The sequence below is a fragment of the Ammospiza nelsoni genome, chromosome 5 (genome assembly GCF_027579445.1).
Source record: "Ammospiza nelsoni isolate bAmmNel1 chromosome 5, bAmmNel1.pri, whole genome shotgun sequence".
NCBI classification, from domain to species: Eukaryota; Metazoa; Chordata; class Aves; order Passeriformes; family Passerellidae; genus Ammospiza; species Ammospiza nelsoni.
This window is the reverse complement of record NC_080637.1, coordinates 68,704,589-68,726,228: the sequence shown is the minus strand read 5'-3', so window position 1 is coordinate 68,726,228 and position 21,640 is coordinate 68,704,589. Positions and strand designations below refer to the sequence as shown.

General features: G+C 39.4%; 1 protein-coding gene across 2 annotated transcripts in view; it reads left to right on the top strand.

Moving 5' to 3' along the window:
- The window catches only part of KDM5A (lysine demethylase 5A), a 49,210-nt gene that overhangs the window by 9,040 nt on the left and 18,530 nt on the right, over positions 1-21,640 (top strand). Inside the window, exons 6-18 of one of the 2 annotated variants that reach the window (XM_059471647.1) lie at positions 2,789-2,894; positions 3,451-3,539; positions 6,883-7,041; positions 9,357-9,476; positions 10,560-10,718; positions 12,271-12,452; positions 14,202-14,364; positions 15,166-15,285; positions 16,862-17,056; positions 17,150-17,331; positions 18,382-18,506; positions 18,684-18,834; positions 20,021-20,135. In XM_059471647.1, the coding sequence (XP_059327630.1) occupies positions 2,789-2,894; positions 3,451-3,539; positions 6,883-7,041; positions 9,357-9,476; positions 10,560-10,718; positions 12,271-12,452; positions 14,202-14,364; positions 15,166-15,285; positions 16,862-17,056; positions 17,150-17,331; positions 18,382-18,506; positions 18,684-18,834; positions 20,021-20,135 (1,866 nt within the window). Of the gene's footprint in view, positions 1-2,788; positions 2,895-3,450; positions 3,540-6,882; positions 7,042-9,356; positions 9,477-10,559; positions 10,719-12,270; positions 12,453-14,201; positions 14,365-15,165; positions 15,286-16,861; positions 17,057-17,149; positions 17,332-18,381; positions 18,507-18,683; positions 18,835-20,017; positions 20,136-21,640 lie in introns of both variants that reach the window. The other variant, XM_059471645.1, reaches the window with a different exon arrangement.

Here is a 21,640-nt window from a genome sequence, read left to right as displayed (position 1 = left end):
TGAAGAAAGCTTTCACAAATAAAAGCTGGAGAAAGGCAGCTGAGTTCCTAAAGACTTGTAAAGAAAATGACAATAAAAGTAAATTAATTCAGATTAGGAAAAGAGAATATCCTTAAGGAAAGCTTAAATTTAGGAGAATACTTTCTTAGAAAAGGATAATAGTGTCTTCGTAGATGATCTGTTGGGGTGTATTTTAGCTGACAAGGGATTTGTCTAATGAGGCTATGTCATGGTGATTTCTGGTGAAGAATTGCAGTACTGGAACAAAAAGTGCTGTTTTCTCAAAGGACATTAACTTAATGTCCAGAGAATTTTCTTAAAAACAATTCTAAGTAATAAATCTGCTTTCAGCTTTCTTTATGATTGCAGAATAACGCAGTAAAATAAGCTTCAGGGTTTTTTTGCTTGAAAGATTTCTTTCCATGTCAATAACTATGAAACAAAAGAACTCTGGGAGATGCTGACAAATGCCCCAAACATGTAAATATTTTGGTTACTGGTTGTAATTGTTGTACATTGGGGGTGGAGGAGTGGGGTTGCAAATGTTTCAGAATTGATGAGGGGTGAGACAAGAGAATAGTGAGTGAATCCAGTGTAACTGGATTGTGTTATTAGGCTTGGCCCAATAAAAACCCTTGGCTTGTACTTTCAGTTGAGAAGGTAAAAGACAGTCTGTATCCTTCAGGACAAAGAGGAGATAAGAGCAGAATCACAGTTTAATCAAGTTAATTTCAATTGTGTAGAGAAACAATAATGCAAAAGTGAGCTGGAGTTTTGTGTTGTTAGCAGTGAGAGAATGGCAAGGATTGCTGCTGCTTCCATGCACTCACAGTTGTGAGTTTGGTTTGTTTTACAGTCTTGAAGGACACAGCAGAAAAATGCTCAGTGGGGCTTCTGAATACTTTTGGTATTTACACCTTTAAGTGTCAATATCTGGTCAGTGTTCATGAGGTTACACGGGAATCTGATTTTTAAAAAACATTTATCTTCCAATGTGCAAACTGTTCTTTTTCAAAACTCTGGAGCTCTTTAAACATGAATGGATTTCATCCACTAAGGTTTAGTGGTATCCAAGTAAATCTGAGCTGAGGAGTTATGAAAATATATTTAGGTAATGAATTTTTAAACTGAGGTGTAAAACTTCCTTGCTGCATGTTAATGATTTGCTTTTATTAAATATGATAATAAAGTTGTTTTTCATATCTCATTGAGAAAACTATCCTTGGTTACAATACTAGGAGAAATTGAGGGAATTGTGTCTGTGGACATAATTGAGGAAATTGTCTGTGCTGAAATATGTGGGTTGACTCTGTCAGGTTCTATTAGTTGAGGGAATGGTTGAGTTGTTAATGAATTTCAAATGGAAAATGAGGAACTAGGAAGTCTCTGGTGTGTTTCCTTATGGTTTGTTAGCCAAAAAGTGAGGAATTGGTGAGGAAAAATTTGCATGGTTGCACAGTGGGCTTACAGAGTTGGTCACATATAAAGTGCAAATAATTTAATAGGAATATATAAATGTTCAAAATAAGAATATGAGCAGTAATTAGGTTGGAAAGATGCCTGTTAGCATGATGCATACCCAGTTCAGTGGGAACAGGGACTGTAAATATCACTAAAAATTCTTTAGAGTAATAATGCATAGCAAACTATATCTTCAAATGTCTTCTGGAAGCAAGAAAAACAACTGATTAAGGCAGAAGAATAATATTTTTTAATGTTTATTGCCAGTGTATTAGAACTTAGGTTAAACACCATTTAAGAATATATTTTTTGGGTTTTTTTAATAATTGATTAAAGACTTGAAAGGCAGGTCACCCCAAGGGACCGGCATGAGATATCAGGCTGTAACTTTGAAAAATAACAGATGAAGTATCATCAGGATACATCAGGATACAACTGAAGAATAATGTCTTTAAAATTACATGCCCACCTTCAAAATTGATAGTCTTGCTGAGATCTTTTAAGATCAGTGAATTTCAGGAGGAGGTTTTTGAACAGTGAGAATTTAGTGGCCTCCTGTACCACATCAGAGAGATTTTTCAAACTATAAGGAGGCAGCATAAAGAAAAATGCCAAGGTAATTGTGTTGCAGATAAAAGCAGAATATTTTCTTCTTTTTCTTCTTTTTGTTGTTAGATTAGTGGTAGTGATGTGAGAAAATGAGGTAGGTCAGTAATGGGAAACAGAAAGAAGTTCATTAGAGCAGAAGACTCAGTAAACATCGCTGGCAGGGGCATGGAGCTGTCACCAAATGGGTCCTTTTACTTCTGATCTTGAGCTTGCAACATGAGTAGCTGTGATCTGAATTGTACTCACAACATTTCATCACAAATAAGCCCAGAAGCAGCCAAGCTTAAGAGAGTTGGTTGGATCTCATTAGTGTCCTGTGGATGTATCTACTCAGGGAAGCAGATAAGGAAATCCTGTTGAAACTGCATTAAGATCCAGGCACTTGAGTGAATCATAGTGATTTTGGGAAAAGTTGCTCTGGCAGTCTTATTATTTTTTGCAAAATGTCAAACCTAGTTCTTTTATTTGGTGTAGAGGTCACTTGTAGTTGATTTAGAATATTAGATGGGAAATAATTTGGAAATTTGGGACAAAAATTCTCTTTCTTACTCCATTTGCATATGTTCATTGCCTTTAGGAACAGATAATCATATCTTTTCAGGCCTGCTTCTTTTGATGAGCACATATTCTGGGAGAGTGGAATAGAAACAAATTGTGAAGGAACCTGGATGGGGAATATTCATGGTTTGTGCTGATGTGGTCTTGTATTTATTTTTAGGCAGAGGCTGGAGAAATGAGTAGAAACACCGAACTGAAGAAGCTGCAGATCTTTGGAGCTGGACCCAAGATGATGGGACTGGCATTGGGAGCAAAGGATAAAGAGGGTAATTAAATTGGGCTCTTAGCTTTCTGTGAGTTCTTTGCTTTCAGTGAGACTGTAAATCTTCCTGAATGTCTCTAGAGACAGTGTTAAGAAGAAGGCAAATGAAAACTGGAAAAAGAAAGCTAAGTGTTCTAGGGTTTCATTCACCAGAGATTTACTGAGTGCTTCATATAACTTGGCAGAGTTTCAGCTCTTGATGTATTATATAGTAACAATAACAATTAAGCAGCTGTTCCATGAACTGAGTGACTGAAAGGAGAAGCAGGATTTAAAAGTACTGAAACTGATCCTGCCAGCAAAGTGCACAACTTAGGTGTTTAATTCACTGTTTTTCATGAGGCCATGGGGATCACCTGTGAGGATAAACAAAAGATGTTTTTCCTAATCCCTGGTGATTTTAGATTGGCCAGATATAACATGACAATTTGGCTTTCTTTGGACTGTTCAGTAGTTTCTGATCTGAAAGGCAGGGTGCCAGGCTGGATGTCTGTGGTGCTTTTACAAGTGAAGTCTATCTGATGTCACATTAATGACATTTAATTTCATTTTCCCTCCAGATGAGGTGACGCGAAGGCGCAAGGGAACCAGATCGGAGGCGTTTGGGATGCAGATGAGGCAGCGCAAAGGAACCCTCTCTGTCAACTTTGTAAGTCTGATGCCTTTGCTGGGATTTCTGATAGGAAGGACTTGATTGATTTAGTAAGATTTTTCTTTTTCCTCTGAAAGAATCCCCCCCCTCCAAAGAGATGAATGAGTGCGTGCTGCAGCAGATGATGCTGTTATGGGAAGAAAGAACAGTATTTTGGAAAACAATCTGTGCTCAAGGCTTTTGTTTTCATCTTTTGGACAGCAAAGCTGTTGCAATGTGAAGCTTTTTTGCTGATCATACTTGCTACATGCTTGAATGCCTTCAATATTTCAGTTTTTCTTAGAGCTGCCCCTAGTAGAACAACTATAATAATGCTTCTTTTCCTCAGAAGAGATTCTGAGGTGCTCCACTACTTTAGGAGTTTGTTTTTAGCAATTCCACATCTTGTGTCTTTTCTGTTTTGAATTTGAATGGGAAAACCAAAACATTTAGTTCTCTGATGTTTGCCCATGGAAAAGCAATGTGCAGTTGTTCTTAATGCCTTTCATAGAATGTGACTTCCTGCTTTTAAAGTGTCATAACTTAACGTGCGTGTGCAGCCATGAATGAAGAGCTGTGCTTTTATTGTCTAAAGAATCAGACTCTTCACTTAGGATTCAGCTGTTCCTTTTTTTTTTCCTCTTAACCTGGGAACACTTACAAAAGCTTATCTGAAATTTCAACAATGGAAGGCCAAGGCAACCTAAAGACTCTAGTAATCACATTTTTATATGGGGCAGAAAAATTGGGAGAATTTGGATATTTAAAAACCAGATCACTATGCCATTGCAGATCAGTTAGGATTTGTGTGGCTTGAATTTTTTCAATTGTGCTACAACTTCTGAGTATATGGCTTTCCTAGGCCAAGTGAATTTGATAATTTTAACTATGTTTTAATTTTAAAATACTTTGTCTAGTCTCTTAGGGTTTTTTTTATGGAGCACTATTATTTACTCTTTTCATTTAATCTGTATTTATAAGAGAAAACAAAAATGCTCTAACAACAGAACTATTTTGAAACTGTATTGCTAAAACTCACATATCTGGAAATTCTGTGACTTAGTACACTTTGGTTCCACACTTTTTTTCAATACTTGGACAAGGAAAGCAGTCCTAAATGCACTGGTGATGCATTTACCTCCTATAACACTGGGCTGAAAAGTATTGTGGTGCAATTTTGTGTATATTTCTCCATCATTTATTTATCTTTTTTTTTTAAGTGCTAGCTATGAAATTGATTTCATTTGGGGAATTGTTGCAGTAAGGTAGAAAAATCGTAAAGAAAGGCTTCATAAAATCAAGCCTTCTGTCCTGGAATCAGTGTCTGGCCTTGTCAGAGCTGGCATTTTGGAAGTTCCCATGTGAAAGCAATCCTGTTGTGAGCAATTGTTAACATAATAATCTATTCCTGGGTAAAAAAATAACCTGCACCTGCATTAACTGTCTTTGCACTGTTTGATAGAAAAATGAAAATTCTTTCACAAACAACTGTCCTTGCACCTAGACACTGAGAGTTTGAGTGACCAATCAATACAGAGTAATTTGTTACTAACCAATAAAAGTAATTGGCAAGAAAACTACTAACCAATTGGAGTCCCACAAGAGGTTTATAAACTGTGTGAAAAGGAGTTATGTGAATAAAGAAAGGCCTTTTTTCACCATGAAGAAAATGGGAGTCCCATGTGATTTACTCCCATTGTGAATTACTAACTGGGAGGTAAAATATACCTTTTTATATATGCAGATTTATTGATGCATATAATTATATATCATCATAGTGTTACACTTTTATCATGTGGCTAGCAGGATTTTAGGTGGTTATGGTTGTGTCACAGCAGGTCTCCTTGTTGTGAATATCCATTTCAATGCAGTTTTTGTATTTGCTTCATCACCATGCTTACATAGAGGCTGCATATGTTAATAGGAATTGAGAGAGAAGGAGGTATTACTAGTGAGAGGTAGCTAGTGAGGACCACAGCAAACTTAGGATTGCCATTTTCATGCATTGCTAAATTTTGGAAAGAGAATATGAAAGTGCTTGCTGAGGTACCCTCCCTCCCTTCTATGTAGTTGCAACAAAAGCAGCTGGTTTGGTGCTTTGGCCTGACATAATGTTCCATGAGGGTGTGTGCATGGATTTTTTTTTTTAAGGGGAAAATGATATGCCTCTGAGTAGAGCTGCATTATTTTTTAAAATAGTTTCTCAAGAAACCTGAGCAGCCTCCTTAAGAAGTATATTACTGCATAGCTGGGAGGTTGCATACTTAACTAGGCCAGTGTAACTGGAGATGGGTTTGTCATTAACTATTTAATCCACCTGAGCCTAATCAGCTGAAGTGCACATGTTTTTGTGACATCTTGATTAAATTAACAGACCCCACCAAACACAGCCCCACCCCTTCTGGTGTTACTTTGAGCTGTGTGAAGGAAATGCACACAGCCTGAATTGCCAGGGGCTGGTGGAAGTAGTAGCAGAATTTGGAGTAGGTATCATTCATGAAGTTCATGCTGTTAGTAAAAACTTGTACAAAAGGTAATTTTTTTTCAAAGACAATACAATACCCAAGTTTTTTAAATTTAGGTTGTTACACTTCTTCAGTATTATAGTAAATACTTCTATTAATTAAAGTTCTTTGCACTGTACAGAAAGCTAGAGCAAAGAAAGTTGGAAATCTCCTCGTATGGTTTTCTCTCTGGCCCCAGAGAATGTCTCCCAGTCAGTGTTGTTTTTGTTGAGAGACTATCTTGTACAACTTCCAAAAACTGTTTGCTCTTGTATAAGGATTAATACTTCTCTCTTATCATTTGCTTTGGAAAAAATGAGAAATAAGTTGGTGCTTTTACATTTATATGTGGCTTCCTTTGCTTTCTCATGAATTTTTCGATTGAAATCTGTAGGTTTGTGGATTTTATGATCTCTTTTTCATTGCAGAGATACCACTGTACTGTTGCAAGTGATGTATGCATTTCTGAAATGTCTTTTTGAGATTTTCCTTAGCCATGCAGTCTTTGTAGAGATTTAGTTTAAATTGTTTTTCTAAGAGGGCTGAAGAGAGGGACTTCTGAAAACTGTAACTTTTTTGCCTTAGAATAACATGAGTGAGATGTTGCTTGGGTTAGATAGCAGAAGATAGTCCAACTGAACTGGGTAATTGTTTTGCAGCACCCAGAGTTCTCCTGCTCCCACATAGTGCTGCTTTGGGAATGAAACAGGAGCTATCCTTATCAATACTTCTCAAAAACCAGGGTTGATGCTCATATATTGGACTTCAGGATATCTTCCTTTGTTCCTTAACTTAAGTAAGGCAGGCTCTGGATGAGAAACTTCTTATAACTCTTTTATCTTTTTTCTTCCCCCTAGGTTGATCTCTATGTTTGCTTATTTTGTGGTAGAGGAAACAACGAGGATAAACTGCTGCTGTGTGATGGATGTGATGACAGCTATCACACCTTCTGCCTGATTCCTCCTCTTCCTGATGTACCCAAGGGTGACTGGAGGTGTCCCAAGTGTGTTGCTGAGGTACAGTTCAAGAGCTACTGAAGCTTTGTATGTGTACTTGTGTACCTGGAAAGCTGAGAAGAACAGTTCAGCAATCCATCCATGTAGAATGCATAGTTTGTTTTGGAATATTGCCAAGATGAGCCTTGAGTTTTGGTTGATGAGCCATAAGGAGAGAGAAACGTTCCTTCTAGAGCTTGGGCATAACCTTTGTTTTTGATGTGGCTATGTGACAGGTAAAAAATTGACCTTGGTACATTAGAAGCTGAAACTCAATTTGGTAATCTGGAAGTGTGAAATTAGGGGTGAGAAATAGGGTTGTAATGGATGTTTCCACATAATGATGACACAATTTGTAAACTATGAAGTAAATAAAGTATGAAATTTAGGCATAACACGGAGCTTTGAAACACATTCTGGCATTGTTCAGAATGGCCTGTAGCAGAAAGTGAAAAAAACTAAAGTTCTGTTACAGCTATTTTAGATTTGGTTTAGTCTAAAAAAGGAACTGCTCATGCTCTGAAAGTGGAAGCTAGTTGAATTTCATTACTCAAAAAAGAACTACCCAGTTCTGAGATGATCAACAGACAGCAAACATCACTTGATTGGTTTGATGTTTGACTTAAGGGAACAAATTTTGCAAGCTCAGAAAGTTGGTATATGTAGGATTCAGAGGAAGAAGCTTACTGTTTGTAACTCTGTGATTACAAGAGTGGCTTTCACTCTTGGGGCTGTGTTACCAGAGGGGCAATTGAGCACACACATTTCTAGGCCCACTTCCCCCCTGTGCCCTTCCTCAGTGCTGGCTGCTGCTGGTTCCTTCTGGTGGTGTTTGCAGAGCTGTGCAGCCACAGGAGCTGGAGCAGCTCACTGCTCTGACCCTTCACTGAGAGCTGAGGTTGTCAGATGAACTCAGCAAATGCTGCTTAAAGAAAGGTGGAAATTCATAGCTACAGGCAAGGGGTGAGGTGAAACACTCCCTTTGGGCTGCTGCTCAGAGAGTGGATCAACCTAGTTCTTCATTTTCTCTTAAGTTGGAGCAATAAAGAATTAGGAAGCTGCAGCAATCTAATATGGAGTTAATTTAGAGACTATAGTAGTAAATGGAGTGGCTGCAGCAGTTCAAGAATGTGGAAACTCAAGAAATTTCATTATTGCTAGTAAAAACAGGAAGAGATGTTGCCCAAGAAAAAAAACGCAGGCAGGGACAAACCCAGGAAAGATAAGGTGTCATGTAATTTTTTACTAGCTAATGATACAGAAAATATTTGAAAAGTTTTGGAAAGGCATTGAAGTAAGAGGTAAGAGAAAACACATGACTATAATGTGTACTGGAAAGCAAACAAGTAACAGCAAAAGGATGTTTGAAGTATTCACCAGTACTTTTTCCCTCAGTTTTTACTTTAGATGTTAATTGTGCACAGATCCTTAATGTAATTTTACAGCAGGGTACTGGAACAGAAGCTGGGAAGAATGGGGTAAGGGCTCTTTATATGTATTTAGGTCAGCATTATTTGACAGTGTTTGCAGATGTTGGAGATTGTCTGTCTCAGGCTCCATTTGAGAACCACTTTGATACATGTTGGGAATAGTCTAAGGATAGTTCCTGGTGAAAAAAAACCCCAAACTACTGATGAATTCCTTTCCAGTCCTGTTTCTTTGACTGAAAAGCTGAGTATTAGATATGTTGAACACAAAGATGATGTAAAACTGTCTTGTATATATAAACATAGTGTCAGTTCCAAAGGAGCTGAGAAGGACACACTAAAAATGAGTGGGGAGAGGAGCTGACATGTGCACCAGTATTTTTCATTTTCAGGATGAATGGGGATAGAACAGGGAAAGACTTGAAGATTTTCTGTCAGATGGGGCATGTCAGTTGCTGCCTGTGTTGCCCTGTTCTAATTTCCTTTTTCCTCTTCCCTATTATAAATTTTGACTGTCAAATCTATTGATGATTTGCTGACTTGATAAGACTGAAACACTTGGGGGGTTTTTCCTGTGCAGTTATTCTGCAGGTGCTTGATTCCAGTGTCTACAGAAATGTCCTGTGGCTAAGCATCTTGTGCACGGTCTTGTTCTGTGGCTGATGAAATGTAGCTTTGGAGAGCAAAGCAGAAGTGTGGAGCCCTGGGGTTCCAGGGTTAGATTAGCTTCTGTGCCGTTAATTCTGGCTGGTTTCCGTTGTGGTGTGACTGCCTGGGCTGGAAAACTCTCAAAGCTGGTAGCTCATTGTGCTGGGTAAGGACTCACATGGACACTAGGGCTTCTTGCTAAAAATGTAACTGTGTCAGAGTCTGCTGCAGGGAACAATATTTCTGTGTTCTGTCTCCTAGGAATGCAACAAACCCCGAGAGGCCTTTGGATTTGAACAAGCTGTCAGGGAATATACTCTCCAGAGCTTTGGTGAAATGGCTGATAACTTCAAGTCTGATTATTTCAACATGCCGGTCCATGTGAGTTTCAGCTTTTCTTGGGATTCCTTGTAAGGGAAAAAGAGAAGAGCTTTCAGCTGGTCTTGGATTTTTGCTAAGACATCTTAGCCTTGTTTAAAGAGGCACCATAAGCTTCAAACATGTAAACAAATTATTTAGCTTGCTTGCATCTGGTCTCATTTCAAATTCATTTTACCCTTTCCTTGCAATGGGCAGACAGCTTTTATTGCTTGTGTTAGAGTTTACTGTACTGGGCACACTCTAGTTAATGTTCTTGCCCCTTTTTGATAAACTGGACTAAGTATCTTACTCATTTGGCATAGGGGCCCTTTTCCTGCCCTCTCTATGCCTTTTGTCTTGGTTTAGTTTGTCCAGAGGATAAATCTTTGTTTTTCTTATCTTACAGTCTTTCCTTGTAGACAAGTCAATAGACTGAATCTGTCTGATAATCACAGTGGGTTTGGGTTTTTTTGTTTTTTTGTTATGCATCACAGCAGCATTTTTCAAACTAGAATTTCTGCTTTGGCCCAGTTCCACTGTCCTGTGGACTGCCTTCAGCCCCTAGGTCTTTGTCCTCTCATGGTTCTTTGGTAATTTATGGGCATTCTTGATGAAGCCTCTACCTTTTAAGGACTCCAGTTTATGAGACAACTCTGGGACATGGAACAAAGCTTATTTTAAGAATAAGCTGCATAAATGAATACATGTAAGAGTAATGATCAGTTATATGGAGATCAAACTCCTGAACACAGTTTTATATCTGGATTTCCTTACTGTTGTTCAGAAATCCTGGTCATTATCCTCTGAAATAGTTTGGAATTTGGGTGCTGGTTTGTTCTTTGCTGCTTAATTTCTGCTGGCTGTCTCCTCTTCCCCCTGTGTTTTGCTGTATGTCTGGTGATTCCATCTTCTGTTTATTCCTTCTCTCTGAAACATTCCAGCCATTATGGAGGAATACAGACCAAAACTATGACTTTGAAGAGATGGAGAGGAGAGGGGGAGTGACCTTGGTGTATGAAAATGCATGGAGAGTTAATAGTGATTTATTGCTTCAATGATAATTTCTGTTATCTGCACATACCATAACCTCTCTTCTGCTTTCAGATGGTTCCCACTGAGCTGGTAGAAAAAGAATTCTGGAGATTAGTGAGCAGCATAGAGGAAGATGTTATTGTGGAGTATGGGGCTGATATCTCATCCAAGGACTTTGGGAGTGGCTTCCCAGTGAAGGATGGCCGGCGAAAGCTGATGCCAGAGGAGGAGGTGAGGAACAGCATGTGCAAACTGACCCCATTCTTTGCTCTGTGTAAGAGTTCACATTTAGACTTTAGGTCAGAAATCATTGTGGGTTTTTTCATGAAGAAATTGTTTCAGGCTTTTACATTCCTTTTGAGCAGGGCATTAATCTGATATTTGAGGTTGTTTTCCATATCTGGTTGCTGGTAACCAAGGTCTGTTTCATGATTGAAGTCACACCTGTTTTCTATCACTTAATCTTAGCAGGCAAAGATGTGCAAGTAGTTGCAGTTTGTCTGAGTATGAGGAGACTCTTTAATAATATTTTTTCTTTCTTGTTCCAAACCTTTTCATTGTAGAGTTGGTTACAGAAACATAATTCTGTCCTTCTTAGGATGTTCTTAATGAGTGAAACAAACGAATTTGATTTAGCTTGTTTCTGTGTACATACTGTAATAATGTAGATGTAGATACTGCATTCAATTACAAGAAATTCTATCAAGTTCATCTGGTAAGTGTATTACCTATTTTCCCTCAGACCTTACTGTAGCAAAGCAATTTTCTTGCTGCTTGTATGCTGAAATTCAGACAAAGTCAAGGTGTGGTTTCCTGATTACACAGCCCCAAATCAATTTATACTGCTCACTTGAAGATGTAATCCTGTTCACTATCATCTTCCACCTCTTCCTGCACCTTCCTGTGTGTACCTCTGTTGGCTATGCTGTGACTGTAGCTGCTTAGTGAGTCAGCACTGATACTTCTTAAAAAATTTCTTAACCAGATCACTTAAGTCTTTTGACTCACTGCAATGTCTTTGTAGTGTTAGAGCAGAGGAAGCAGCAGCAATGTTTGGCTGAGCTGAGGGTCTGGCCAGTCCTTTCAGCAGCTATGGGATATATCTAAAATCCCAATCAATCTGTGCTTACAACTTTTACAAAAGTGGAAAGTGGATTAATGCTAAAGCACAGTAGTGGGCTTTTAAGGCTGTCTGGATTATAGTTTTTTTTTTAACAAGTTGTGTGTATTTGAAAGTAAAGGTGAGAGTGCTTAACAGGTGATGCTGTCCTCTCAAACATGAGTGTGAAGAAATTTCTTCCCTTGAGAAAACTTTCTAAAATAATCTGTACAGGAGATCAGCATCCAGTGCAGCATGGTAAAATGGGTGTTTTAAAAAAAGCTGAAATAGTAACATGAGATTCACTGTGTTGTTTTTAAGTTTTCCTGTATTACTGAAGACTTGTATCTTTAGGTCTTCTGCTGGCATTGCTGGTATTTTGTTCTACCAGAAAACCTGCAGTCTTGTGATGGGGAAGAAACCAAAACCTGTGTGTGTCAGCCTTGAGCCAGAGAAGATGGGCTATGTTGAAATACTAGGACTATTACTAAAATCTTAGTGTGATTATTTGATGACTACGGTATTTAAGGAATTATTTCTGGCTTTGGTGTTCCATTGTTGCAGGAAATATCCCATTATCTACTATAGAAATGGATAAGTTGATGTTTTCATTTGTACTTTCCTTTTCTGCACTTGATGTCCTTAACGTTCTTCTGATGTGTTCAAATTTTCCTCTTTTGGCAGGATTATGCTCTCTCTGGTTGGAACTTGAACAACATGCCCATTCTGGAGCAGTCAGTGCTTGCTCACATCAATGCAGACATCTCTGGCATGAAGGTGCCCTGGCTGTATGTGGGGATGTGCTTCTCCTCCTTCTGCTGGCACATTGAGGACCACTGGAGCTATTCCATCAACTACCTGCACTGGTATGGGCTGTCCTTTGTGCATCTACCTTACACTGCCCTCTTGGCTTTAGGAAGTTTGTGGTTTTATTTCAAAGTGCCTCTGCACACCGAGGACATTGTAAATGCAAAGCTGAATGTGCAGAGTGGTCTGTGTTCTTAGCTGTGGCTGATGGAAGGTGAATACAGATGGTTTTTAAAGCATTGTAGTGGGTTCAAGGCAAAGCATTCAATTAAGGCAAACCCAGGACAAGCAGATTAGATTAGATAATTAGATTCTCATTAACTGATGAAATATTCTGGTGTGGCCAACATTGCAGTGTCACCATAAAATTGTGCTTTACAGGATCCTATATTTTTAAGAAGTGTTTTTTTGTTCAGAACTGAGTTAAGAGTTGTTCACTGGTTCCCTCCTTTATGATTTAAATTTGGGATGTGTGTGTGCTAGAAGCAGAGTCTGCTGTCTCATGGCTTCTAGAGGCATCAGAGCATCCAGCAGCAGATCCATGTAGGAAATACCCCTTATAAAGAGGAATTAGGAAGTAATTCTGCCTTTTGGGACACTCCTGGAAGTGTTGTGCAGTTCAGCTTTTGTGTCTGAATAGAAGATTCGTGACAGATTACTGTGGGAATTGCAGTGTTCCCGGTGTGTCTGACATTGTCACACTGAGTGGAGCAGGGGGGAAGATGGAGAGGGAGCTGTGGGAAGCTTTGGAAAGGTTGCTGGACATGGGAGAGATGAGCTGATGGCCTTCAAACCATCAGCTCAGAAAAGCTGCACGTCTTTGACAAAGCACGCTCGCTAGCCAGGTCTGATGGGTGCCCATCGGGAATGCCCGCTCGGGAAGGGCATTACTGTTCCCGGTTGAGATGCTGATGAGCTGCTCCATGTGTCCGTCGGTCCGGCGGGGGTCCGTGTGTCCGTCCGGCTTCTGTCCCTGCTTTTCTTCCAGGAGCGGGCACTGCCGGCTGCTGCCAGCAGAGGGCACCGCAGCCTGCCGGGAATGCCGCTCCCGCCTCTGGGATAATGCACGTCCACAGGGATAATGCATGTCCACACGGCTGTGTGAGCAGATTCCTGCTTGTACTTGCTAAAATCGAGTAAAACAGATTTTAAACAGAAATCTCAGCTCTGTGCATGCTAGGGCTGGCAGTTAGTTTTGGTTAGAAAAGGACTGGAATAGTGCTTGATTGATTATTTGATTAGTCTTGGTCCTGTTAGTCTTTTTGTTCCCTTGTACTTAAGTAATCCAGGTTGTTTGGCATTTTTTGTCTTAATAGTCCAGTGGATCCCAAATTTTTAGTAATTAGTTAGGAATTAGAGAGATTGTATTTTACTCCACTGGCTGTTCTGTTGGTTTTAGGAATATAACTTCAAGCCTAACTGAATGGAGGAGTACCATGATCTTTCTTAGACTGTAGGTGTGACAGCCAAGGTTTTGTTTATTAAACCAAATTCCTTCTTCCTGAAGGAAAATAATTGCCTATTTTACCCTTTTGGGGAGCATGGTAAGTGACAATTCTCTTCCGTGTTAAGCTTGTCAAGGCAAATCTTCTGCAAAGTATGTTGAGAACTGTGTTGGATAACTGATTTTTCAGGTTAGAGTAATACATCCTGAAGAAGATGCTTGTTGATTAAAGACATTTTTTTAATCTAGGTGTAAAATGGCTTATGAGGCCAGTGCTGCTGGCTGTGAGGTGTGCTTTACAGCTGGGTGGCACCATCAGCTCCCTCTCTCCCTTGTGCTCATTCCTGTGCTTGTGTTTTGGTAGGGGAGAGCCCAAGACATGGTATGGTGTGCCCTCTCATGCAGCAGAGCAGCTGGAAGATGTGATGAAGGAATTGGCTCCTGAGCTGTTTGAGTCCCAGCCTGATCTCCTGCATCAGCTGGTCACTATTATGAACCCCAATGTGCTGATGGAACATGGTGTACCAGTGAGTAGCACACAAGCATTTTTTACATAAGTACTTCTATGTGCTCTCTTTTCTTCATTCTCTGCCAGATTTGTATAACAATGGTTTGGCATAACTCTGAAGAATTTTTATTTGCATATTCATTACTTATAGGGTGTTTTTAAAAGCTGTTTTTTAGACTCTTCCCTGGACTAACCAGGAAATTTAAATTTTCTTATAACAGGAAGTGAGTGTGCCAAGCTTCCTACGTAAAATACCTTCCACAACAAGCATGTGCTGTGTATTACAGTTAATTTTTAATTTAAAAAATCCCCTGCCTTGTGTAACAGAAAGTTTGTCTGAAATGCCTTTAAAAACTCTTGACAGTAAAATACTTGTCTTGCATTCAGTAGAAATCTCAGCATTGCAAAATGCTTTTCTGACCAAACATAATTGACTGCAGACCTCTAAGCAGTAGTCACTATCATTTGCTTTTGTCTTAGGATAAATTGCTTCCCTAGCAAATACCCCAACAAAGCAAACCATCAACTTTTTTCCAGAAGCTTTTGCATTTTTTGGTACAACGGATTAAATGGTGGTAGAGAAACATCCCTTTTGGGATTCATAAAGACAGTTTTCAACTGTTGCTTATATATTCTGAAAAAAGCTGTAAATTGAGTATTCATGTTCAGAAGGCAAAAACAATCCTTACCACTACTGGGATAGCTGTTACCTGTGGTGATCTATGGGTACAGAAAGTGGTGTTCAAACATCTTGTACTTTTGTGTCTTCAGCTGTTGCATGTTATATATTTTTTTCATTCCTTTATCCTCCCCTTTTTAGGTTTTCAGGACAAATCAGTGTGCTGGCGAGTTTGTTGTGACCTTTCCTCGTGCCTATCACTCTGGATTTAACCAGGGATATAACTTTGCTGAAGCTGTGAACTTCTGCACTGCTGACTGGGTCTGTTCTTTTGTATAATTTGCTATGTGACTTTTGCAAGTGGTGTGTTAGTAACTTCACTACCTGAAAGCTCTTTTCAGTTAAACAGTGTATTTTATATTTATAGTTCTTGGGATAGCAGTTAGAAACTGAAGGAAGTTTCATTATACAAAGTAATTCTAATTTTAGGCAACTTCAAACTGAAACTTTGAGCACGTTCTTCCTTTTTAATTACTGGTTAACCAAAAAGTGGCATCTCACAGTAGCTTTAGCTGTGATACCACTTCCTGAATTTGATACAGGTCTGTGTCCTGTCTTGAAGTACTGTTGTCATTTGGATATTGGAGATAGGCTTATAAGAGTCTTTGTTTCTCCTTTGTTCCAGCTCATTGTGTCTTTTAATCATATTAGTGCTGTTCTGATAGCTGTGCCACGTCAGTGCATAGCTCATGTGGGTTGTTCAGGAAACTGTCAAAGGAGTGTTCTGTTACTATCCAGGGTTAACAGTTGGAAGTTAGGATCTCATCTCTAGTTTATTTATCTCTAGGTTTGTCTTTTAAACAATGAATGGACATTTGTCTTTTTTGGGGACTTTTATTCTTTTAGCAGAAAAATTGTCTGCAGGACTGGCATTGTGTCAGGGCTCTTTTCTTTCCTCCAACACTCATGATGGAATATGAGTGTAGCCTCTGAGAAAAACTGCACCAGCCATGTGAAATTTCCTTTGCTTACGTAAAATGTAGCCAGAAATATGTGCAGTAAATTAATTTAGCATCTTTTTGCTTCAGAAGGCACAAAATGAGTGATACCAGTTCTGGTTAACTGTAGGAATCTTAGGGTTAAATGTCTATGTCCACCATAGTAATATCCAGAGGGGAATATATTCACCTTAGTGTGGACCAGGTGACTTCTCTTTGGTGCCAGTTTCTTGCCACTGGAAGTAAAAAGAGCCTTAGGACAACAACTCTTAAACATTTGTCTCTACATTAGGTGCATAAGGTTATGGAAAATGCCCCTCCCCAGCATTGATACCCTCTCTGTCCTCATCTGTGACATGATTTAAGGTTGTTAGAATCTTATTGAATACAGGGGAATGATTGGCATCTGACTCCATTGATTCACAATGCTGAACAATTGCTTTATTAAACTGTATTACATTATACTGTATTATATTAAAGTGTACTAGAAGGATACCATATTATACTATACAAAGATATATACTAAAGGACAGCCTTGAGACAGCCAGGACACAGCTTTGACCCAATAGGCCAATTAATAAAAACAACCATCACCAGAATCCAATTAAGAACTCCCTTCAAGTGAACAATCTTCCTAACACATTCCACATGTGCAAAAACAACAGGAGCAGCAACTTGAGATAAGAATTGCTTTCTCTTCTGTCTGTGCTTCTCCAGGAAAAAACCTGAGAGAGAGAATTATCTCTCTGTTCAGAGAATGTGAATGCCACAGAATTTTCTCTGTCCCATCAAAGACAGCTCTTGGGTTGTCTTTTCCCATTTTTTTCTCCAAGAAAGGAGAATGGGAACTGAGAGATGATTTTTTTCCCTGAATGATGATGATGATGATGTTTCTGTAGCTCCCCATTGGACGCCAGTGTGTGAGTCACTACCGGAGGCTGGGACGTCACTGTGTTTTCTCCCATGAAGAGCTGATCTTCAAGATGGCTGCAGATCCTGAGTGCCTGGATGTAGGGCTGGCTGCCATGGTCTGCAAGGAGATGACTCTCTTGATAGAGGAGGAGACACGCCTGAGGGAGTCTGTTGTACAGATGGTGAGTAATAAATGCTTGCAAAAGAACTTTCTGCTTCCCTCTCCCCCTGCTTGCATTAGAAATTTTGAGCAAGTGGCTAATTCTTCTTGTCAGGGGGTGTTGATGTCTGAGGAAGAGGTGTTTGAGCTGGTTCCAGATGATGAACGTCAGTGCACAGCCTGCAGAACCACGTGCTTCTTGTCAGCTCTGACGTGTTCCTGCAATCCTGAGCGCCTGGTGTGCTTGTACCATCCTTCTGATTTATGTCCCTGTCCCATGCAGAAGAAGTGTCTAAGGTACACAGGATATTTCTGTCCCTGCTTTTCTTCCATGTCCAATAGTTTGCTGTAGCCCAGTGGCCAAATACATTTGGTAACACTCTTTTTCTCCTTCATTTAAGAAGTATTTTTATCCACTTTGTTTCTTGGTTCCTAGGTGAACAAGTGTTGTACATGTGTGGTGTTTTTGGGGTCCCCTATCGTGGGGAGGAAAGATGAATCGGACTCCATGTTCTTAGAAGGCTAATTTATCATTTTATGATATTATGTTAAAGAGTACTATACTAAAACTATATTAAAGAATAGAGAAAGGATACTTACAGAAGGCTTAAAGATAATAATGAAAAACTTGTGACTCTTTCCTCAGAGTCTGACACAGCCTGACTGTGATTGGTCATTAAGCAAAAAACATTTAAGTCATTTGACCATCACATTTGGTTGTTTTGGTCATGACCATCACAATTGGTCATTAAGTCAAAACAATTCACATGTTGGATAAACAATCTCCAACCACATTCCAAAGCAGCAAAACACAGGAGAAGCAAATGAGATAAAATTGTTTTCATTTTTCTCTGAGGCTTCTCAGCTTCCCAGGAGAAGAATCTGTTGGGGGATAGAATATAAGAAAATAAATATAGTGTAGGAAGTAATCTTACCCCTAAGGAGTTGCAGCTGGGCCAATTATCAAAGATTAGGAACAGGCTTGACTTTAACAGGCCACAGCTGTAACCAATGAGAAGAAGAGTGCTATAAAAGAGTGGGGTGGCTGGGTGAGAAAGGAACTGGAGTCACTTGGCTGATGTGTGAAGAAGGAAGAGTCAGTGCTCTGAGGAGAAGCCCATGAGAAACACCAAGAAGGTATGGAACTTTTGTGATAAGGAGACAACAGTATGGAACCCCTGCAATAAGGTGACAAGAAGAATCCTGGGCAAAGGATTTTTCAGAAAATATGATAGTGACGTTCATGTTCTGTTTTTCTGGCCTTGCTGTAGCTGGAAAAACTCAATGTTATTAATATCCTGATTTCATGTGGGCATTAAAACTTTCTGTCTTCTTCCATACCCTCAGGTACCGGTATCCACTAGAAGACCTTCCTTCTTTGTTGTATGGAGTGAAGGTTAGAGCACAGTCCTACGACACTTGGGTCAGTAGAGTTACAGAGGCTCTGTCTGCCAATCTCAACCACAAGAAAGGTCAGACTTCTGTCATTCTTAATAGGATTTCCTGAAACTCCTGCATGTGTTCTGTCCTGTCATTAGCCTTGTGCATTTCAAATTGAGCTATGCTGTTGGAATCTTGATTGAAAGCCATCGAAGCCATCTAAAATCTTTCTTTTTTGCATACAAATAATTTATGTGCTCTTTTTACAGATGTGATTGAGCTGAGAGTAATGTTGGAGGATGCTGAAGACAGGAAATACCCAGAGAACGATCTTTTCCGCAGGCTCCGAGATGCTGTGAAGGAAGCAGAGACCTGTGCTTCAGTAGCACAGCTGCTTCTGAGCAAAAAGCAAAAACACAGGTAGGAACGGCAGCTTTTCAGTACTTTCCATCTCCCTCTTTGTTGCTTCATTGGACTTGGAAGAGTTAAATACCCTGAGGTTTTACTGTATGCTGTGTGCAATCTTCTCTGTGTTTCCTTTCCTTAGTGCTGTGAGTCACTGAGAGGTAGGGAGGGGTAGAGGCAGATACAGTGGCACAAATGGCCCAAAGGTGGGCTTAGCTGGAATGTTACAAACATTCTGCTTTTAGCTGACTTATGTGCTGAAATGTGAAATCCTTTTGGGGAAGTTGTATTTGATTGCTGATGAAGTATTTTGCTGAACATGTGAGAGAATTGTAGGGAGAGACAGCTGGTCTGCTGCAGCCACTGCTCCTCATCACTGTCTGTTGGAGCCTGCAGGATTCTTTATTCCCCTCTGAGGTTTAGCTGGTGTGTAATTATATTTGATCATTAATCTAAATTTTACATTTACAACATTATCTAAGTCCATAGCATAAGATAGATTTTTTTTTTTATTCTTTACTATTTCTGTAGTATTAAAATATAGATTCATTAGTAGGGAACAACTCTTCAGTATTTGCAATCTGTTGTACTTTGGAAGTTGTGCCTGCCAGTGATCTGTACCCCAAGTATTTAATTTATGCAGTGTGTCACTTTTAAGTCTCTTACTCCATTCAGTGGGCTTGTTACACTTGCTTTGAGGGATATTTAATGGAAATGTCTTTGCAGAACCTGTCTCACTGAATATCAGTCCTCTGTTGCAAGGTCAGTTTCAGCATTTCTCTGGCTACAAGAGAGAAAAAGCACTGGATAACAAGACTTGTGTTCAGGGCTTGTTGCTGTTACAGATCTCAGATTCTTTCAGTGCCTGGCACATGAGACAACTTCCTGAGCTGCCTAAAGCAGACTTCATGGGGCTATATTCTTTTATTTGTGACAAACTCAGTTTGAAACTCACCTACACAATTGTACCTCTGAAGGGTAGGGTAAATGATCCTGCAGGGACTTGGGGGAATTGCATTAAATTTTCTTTTCAGGATTTTGGAGTTCTTGTTGAGTTCCAATTACGTTTTTCTTTTTGAGTTCTTAGGTGATTAAATGTTTTTGGTAACTTCTCAGTAATCCTGATAGATAATTTCTGTCACTGTGAATAGGATAATCATCTCTCTCACCTAATAGTTAATTATGCCCATTTGTGCAGCAGAGTGAGCCAGGACAGTGGAAGGACACGGACCAAGCTGACCATGGAGGAGCTTAAAGCGTTTGTGCAGCAGCTGTTCAGCTTGCCCTGTGTCATCAGCCAGGCCCGACAAGTCAAGGTAAGATTGCATCTGCTCCTCTGATTGTGTTGTGCCTTTGACTTTGTTCTGGTTTGTGGTAGTATGTTTTTTTAAACAGACAATTTGGCCTGGTGTAGAGGATGAAAAGCTTCTGATGTAAAACATGTGTGCACTTTTTCCAGGTGCCTGGTGCAACAGGTGTTGTCAGATGTGATAGTGCTGCTAAACAAAGATGGAAGATCCCCTTCCCCTGTCACTGTCCAGACAGCCCAGTACTAAATCTCTGAACCAGTGACTCTTATTCCACCATCATTAATGCTCTCTGTAGAGGTTCAGTTTCTGGCTAAATCCTACCCTTTATTGTAGAAACCTCTGAGTGTTACCCTGGTGTGCTTTTTCAGGGCAGCAGGAGAGCAGTGCCACATTGTTATTCCCTAAATACATCTCAGCCTTGCTTTCCAGCTACAGCCTTCTTAATCTGTATGCATGGCCTGCATTTCTTGCCCTTCATATATATCTTTGCACCTGTCTCTGGCTGAATCTAGACTAATAAGTAATCCAGATCATACTGATTCCCCTGGCTGCTATTACCATTTATCTTTCTGGCACTCTGCATCATAGCAATTGTTTTCAGCAGCAGTCTTCATTTGTTTCTCTGTCACTGGTGATGAAATACTAAACAACGTTTCACCTACTAACCAACTTGTAGAAAACTCCTTAAGAAACATCCTTAATAAAGATTTTTTGCTTAGAATAATGCTTCCTGAGATGTATGTTAATACTTATTAAACCTGCATGCTCTGCTTGTACACTTGTACAGATGTTGTGTAGTACTAGAGGGCCTAAAATCCTGTGCATTACCATAGGTGCAGCTGCTGCTACATATCAAACATACAGTTCAAAAATAAGTTAGTTTTTTTTAGAAGGCCTTTTTTCCATAAGTGTTTGTATGTCATGAAAGTTTATATAAAAACTTTTCCATGATAGTTCAGTGTTGATAAGAGAGACTTTACATTGGAATTTCTTATTGTTTATGTAATATTGGTATTTTTTCTGAAAACAACTTCCTTCAGAAAACCATAGGGCTCTAGTGTGCAGGTTTGCCAGGCTTGTTGATGCTGTCTTTGTCCTTCAAGGGTGTTCTTTACCAGTTTGCTGGCATCTAATAAAGTGGAAAGTGCTTTCTCATCCTCATATGATAGGATGGTTTTACTTCACTTCTTTACACACACATTAGTATTACACATATTATTAGTATTAGTAAAAATACTAATATTTATTAATGAAATGTTATTATCATCTATTAGGTAGACATGTAAGATTGTTCTCAGAAAGGCTTTTTTGTTTTTAATGTATTTAAAACCTGCTTCTAATTAAAACATAGTTCATAGATGAGAGGGCTGCAGGCATAGAATTTACTCTTAACAGTTTCAGCTTGTATTTTTGTCTAATGCCTTCTCCCAGCTAGTCCATCTTCCCTCACCCCTCAGCATTAGGGAGGAATCTGGTTCTAGTTGAAGTACTCTGCCTATGCATGTGCATGC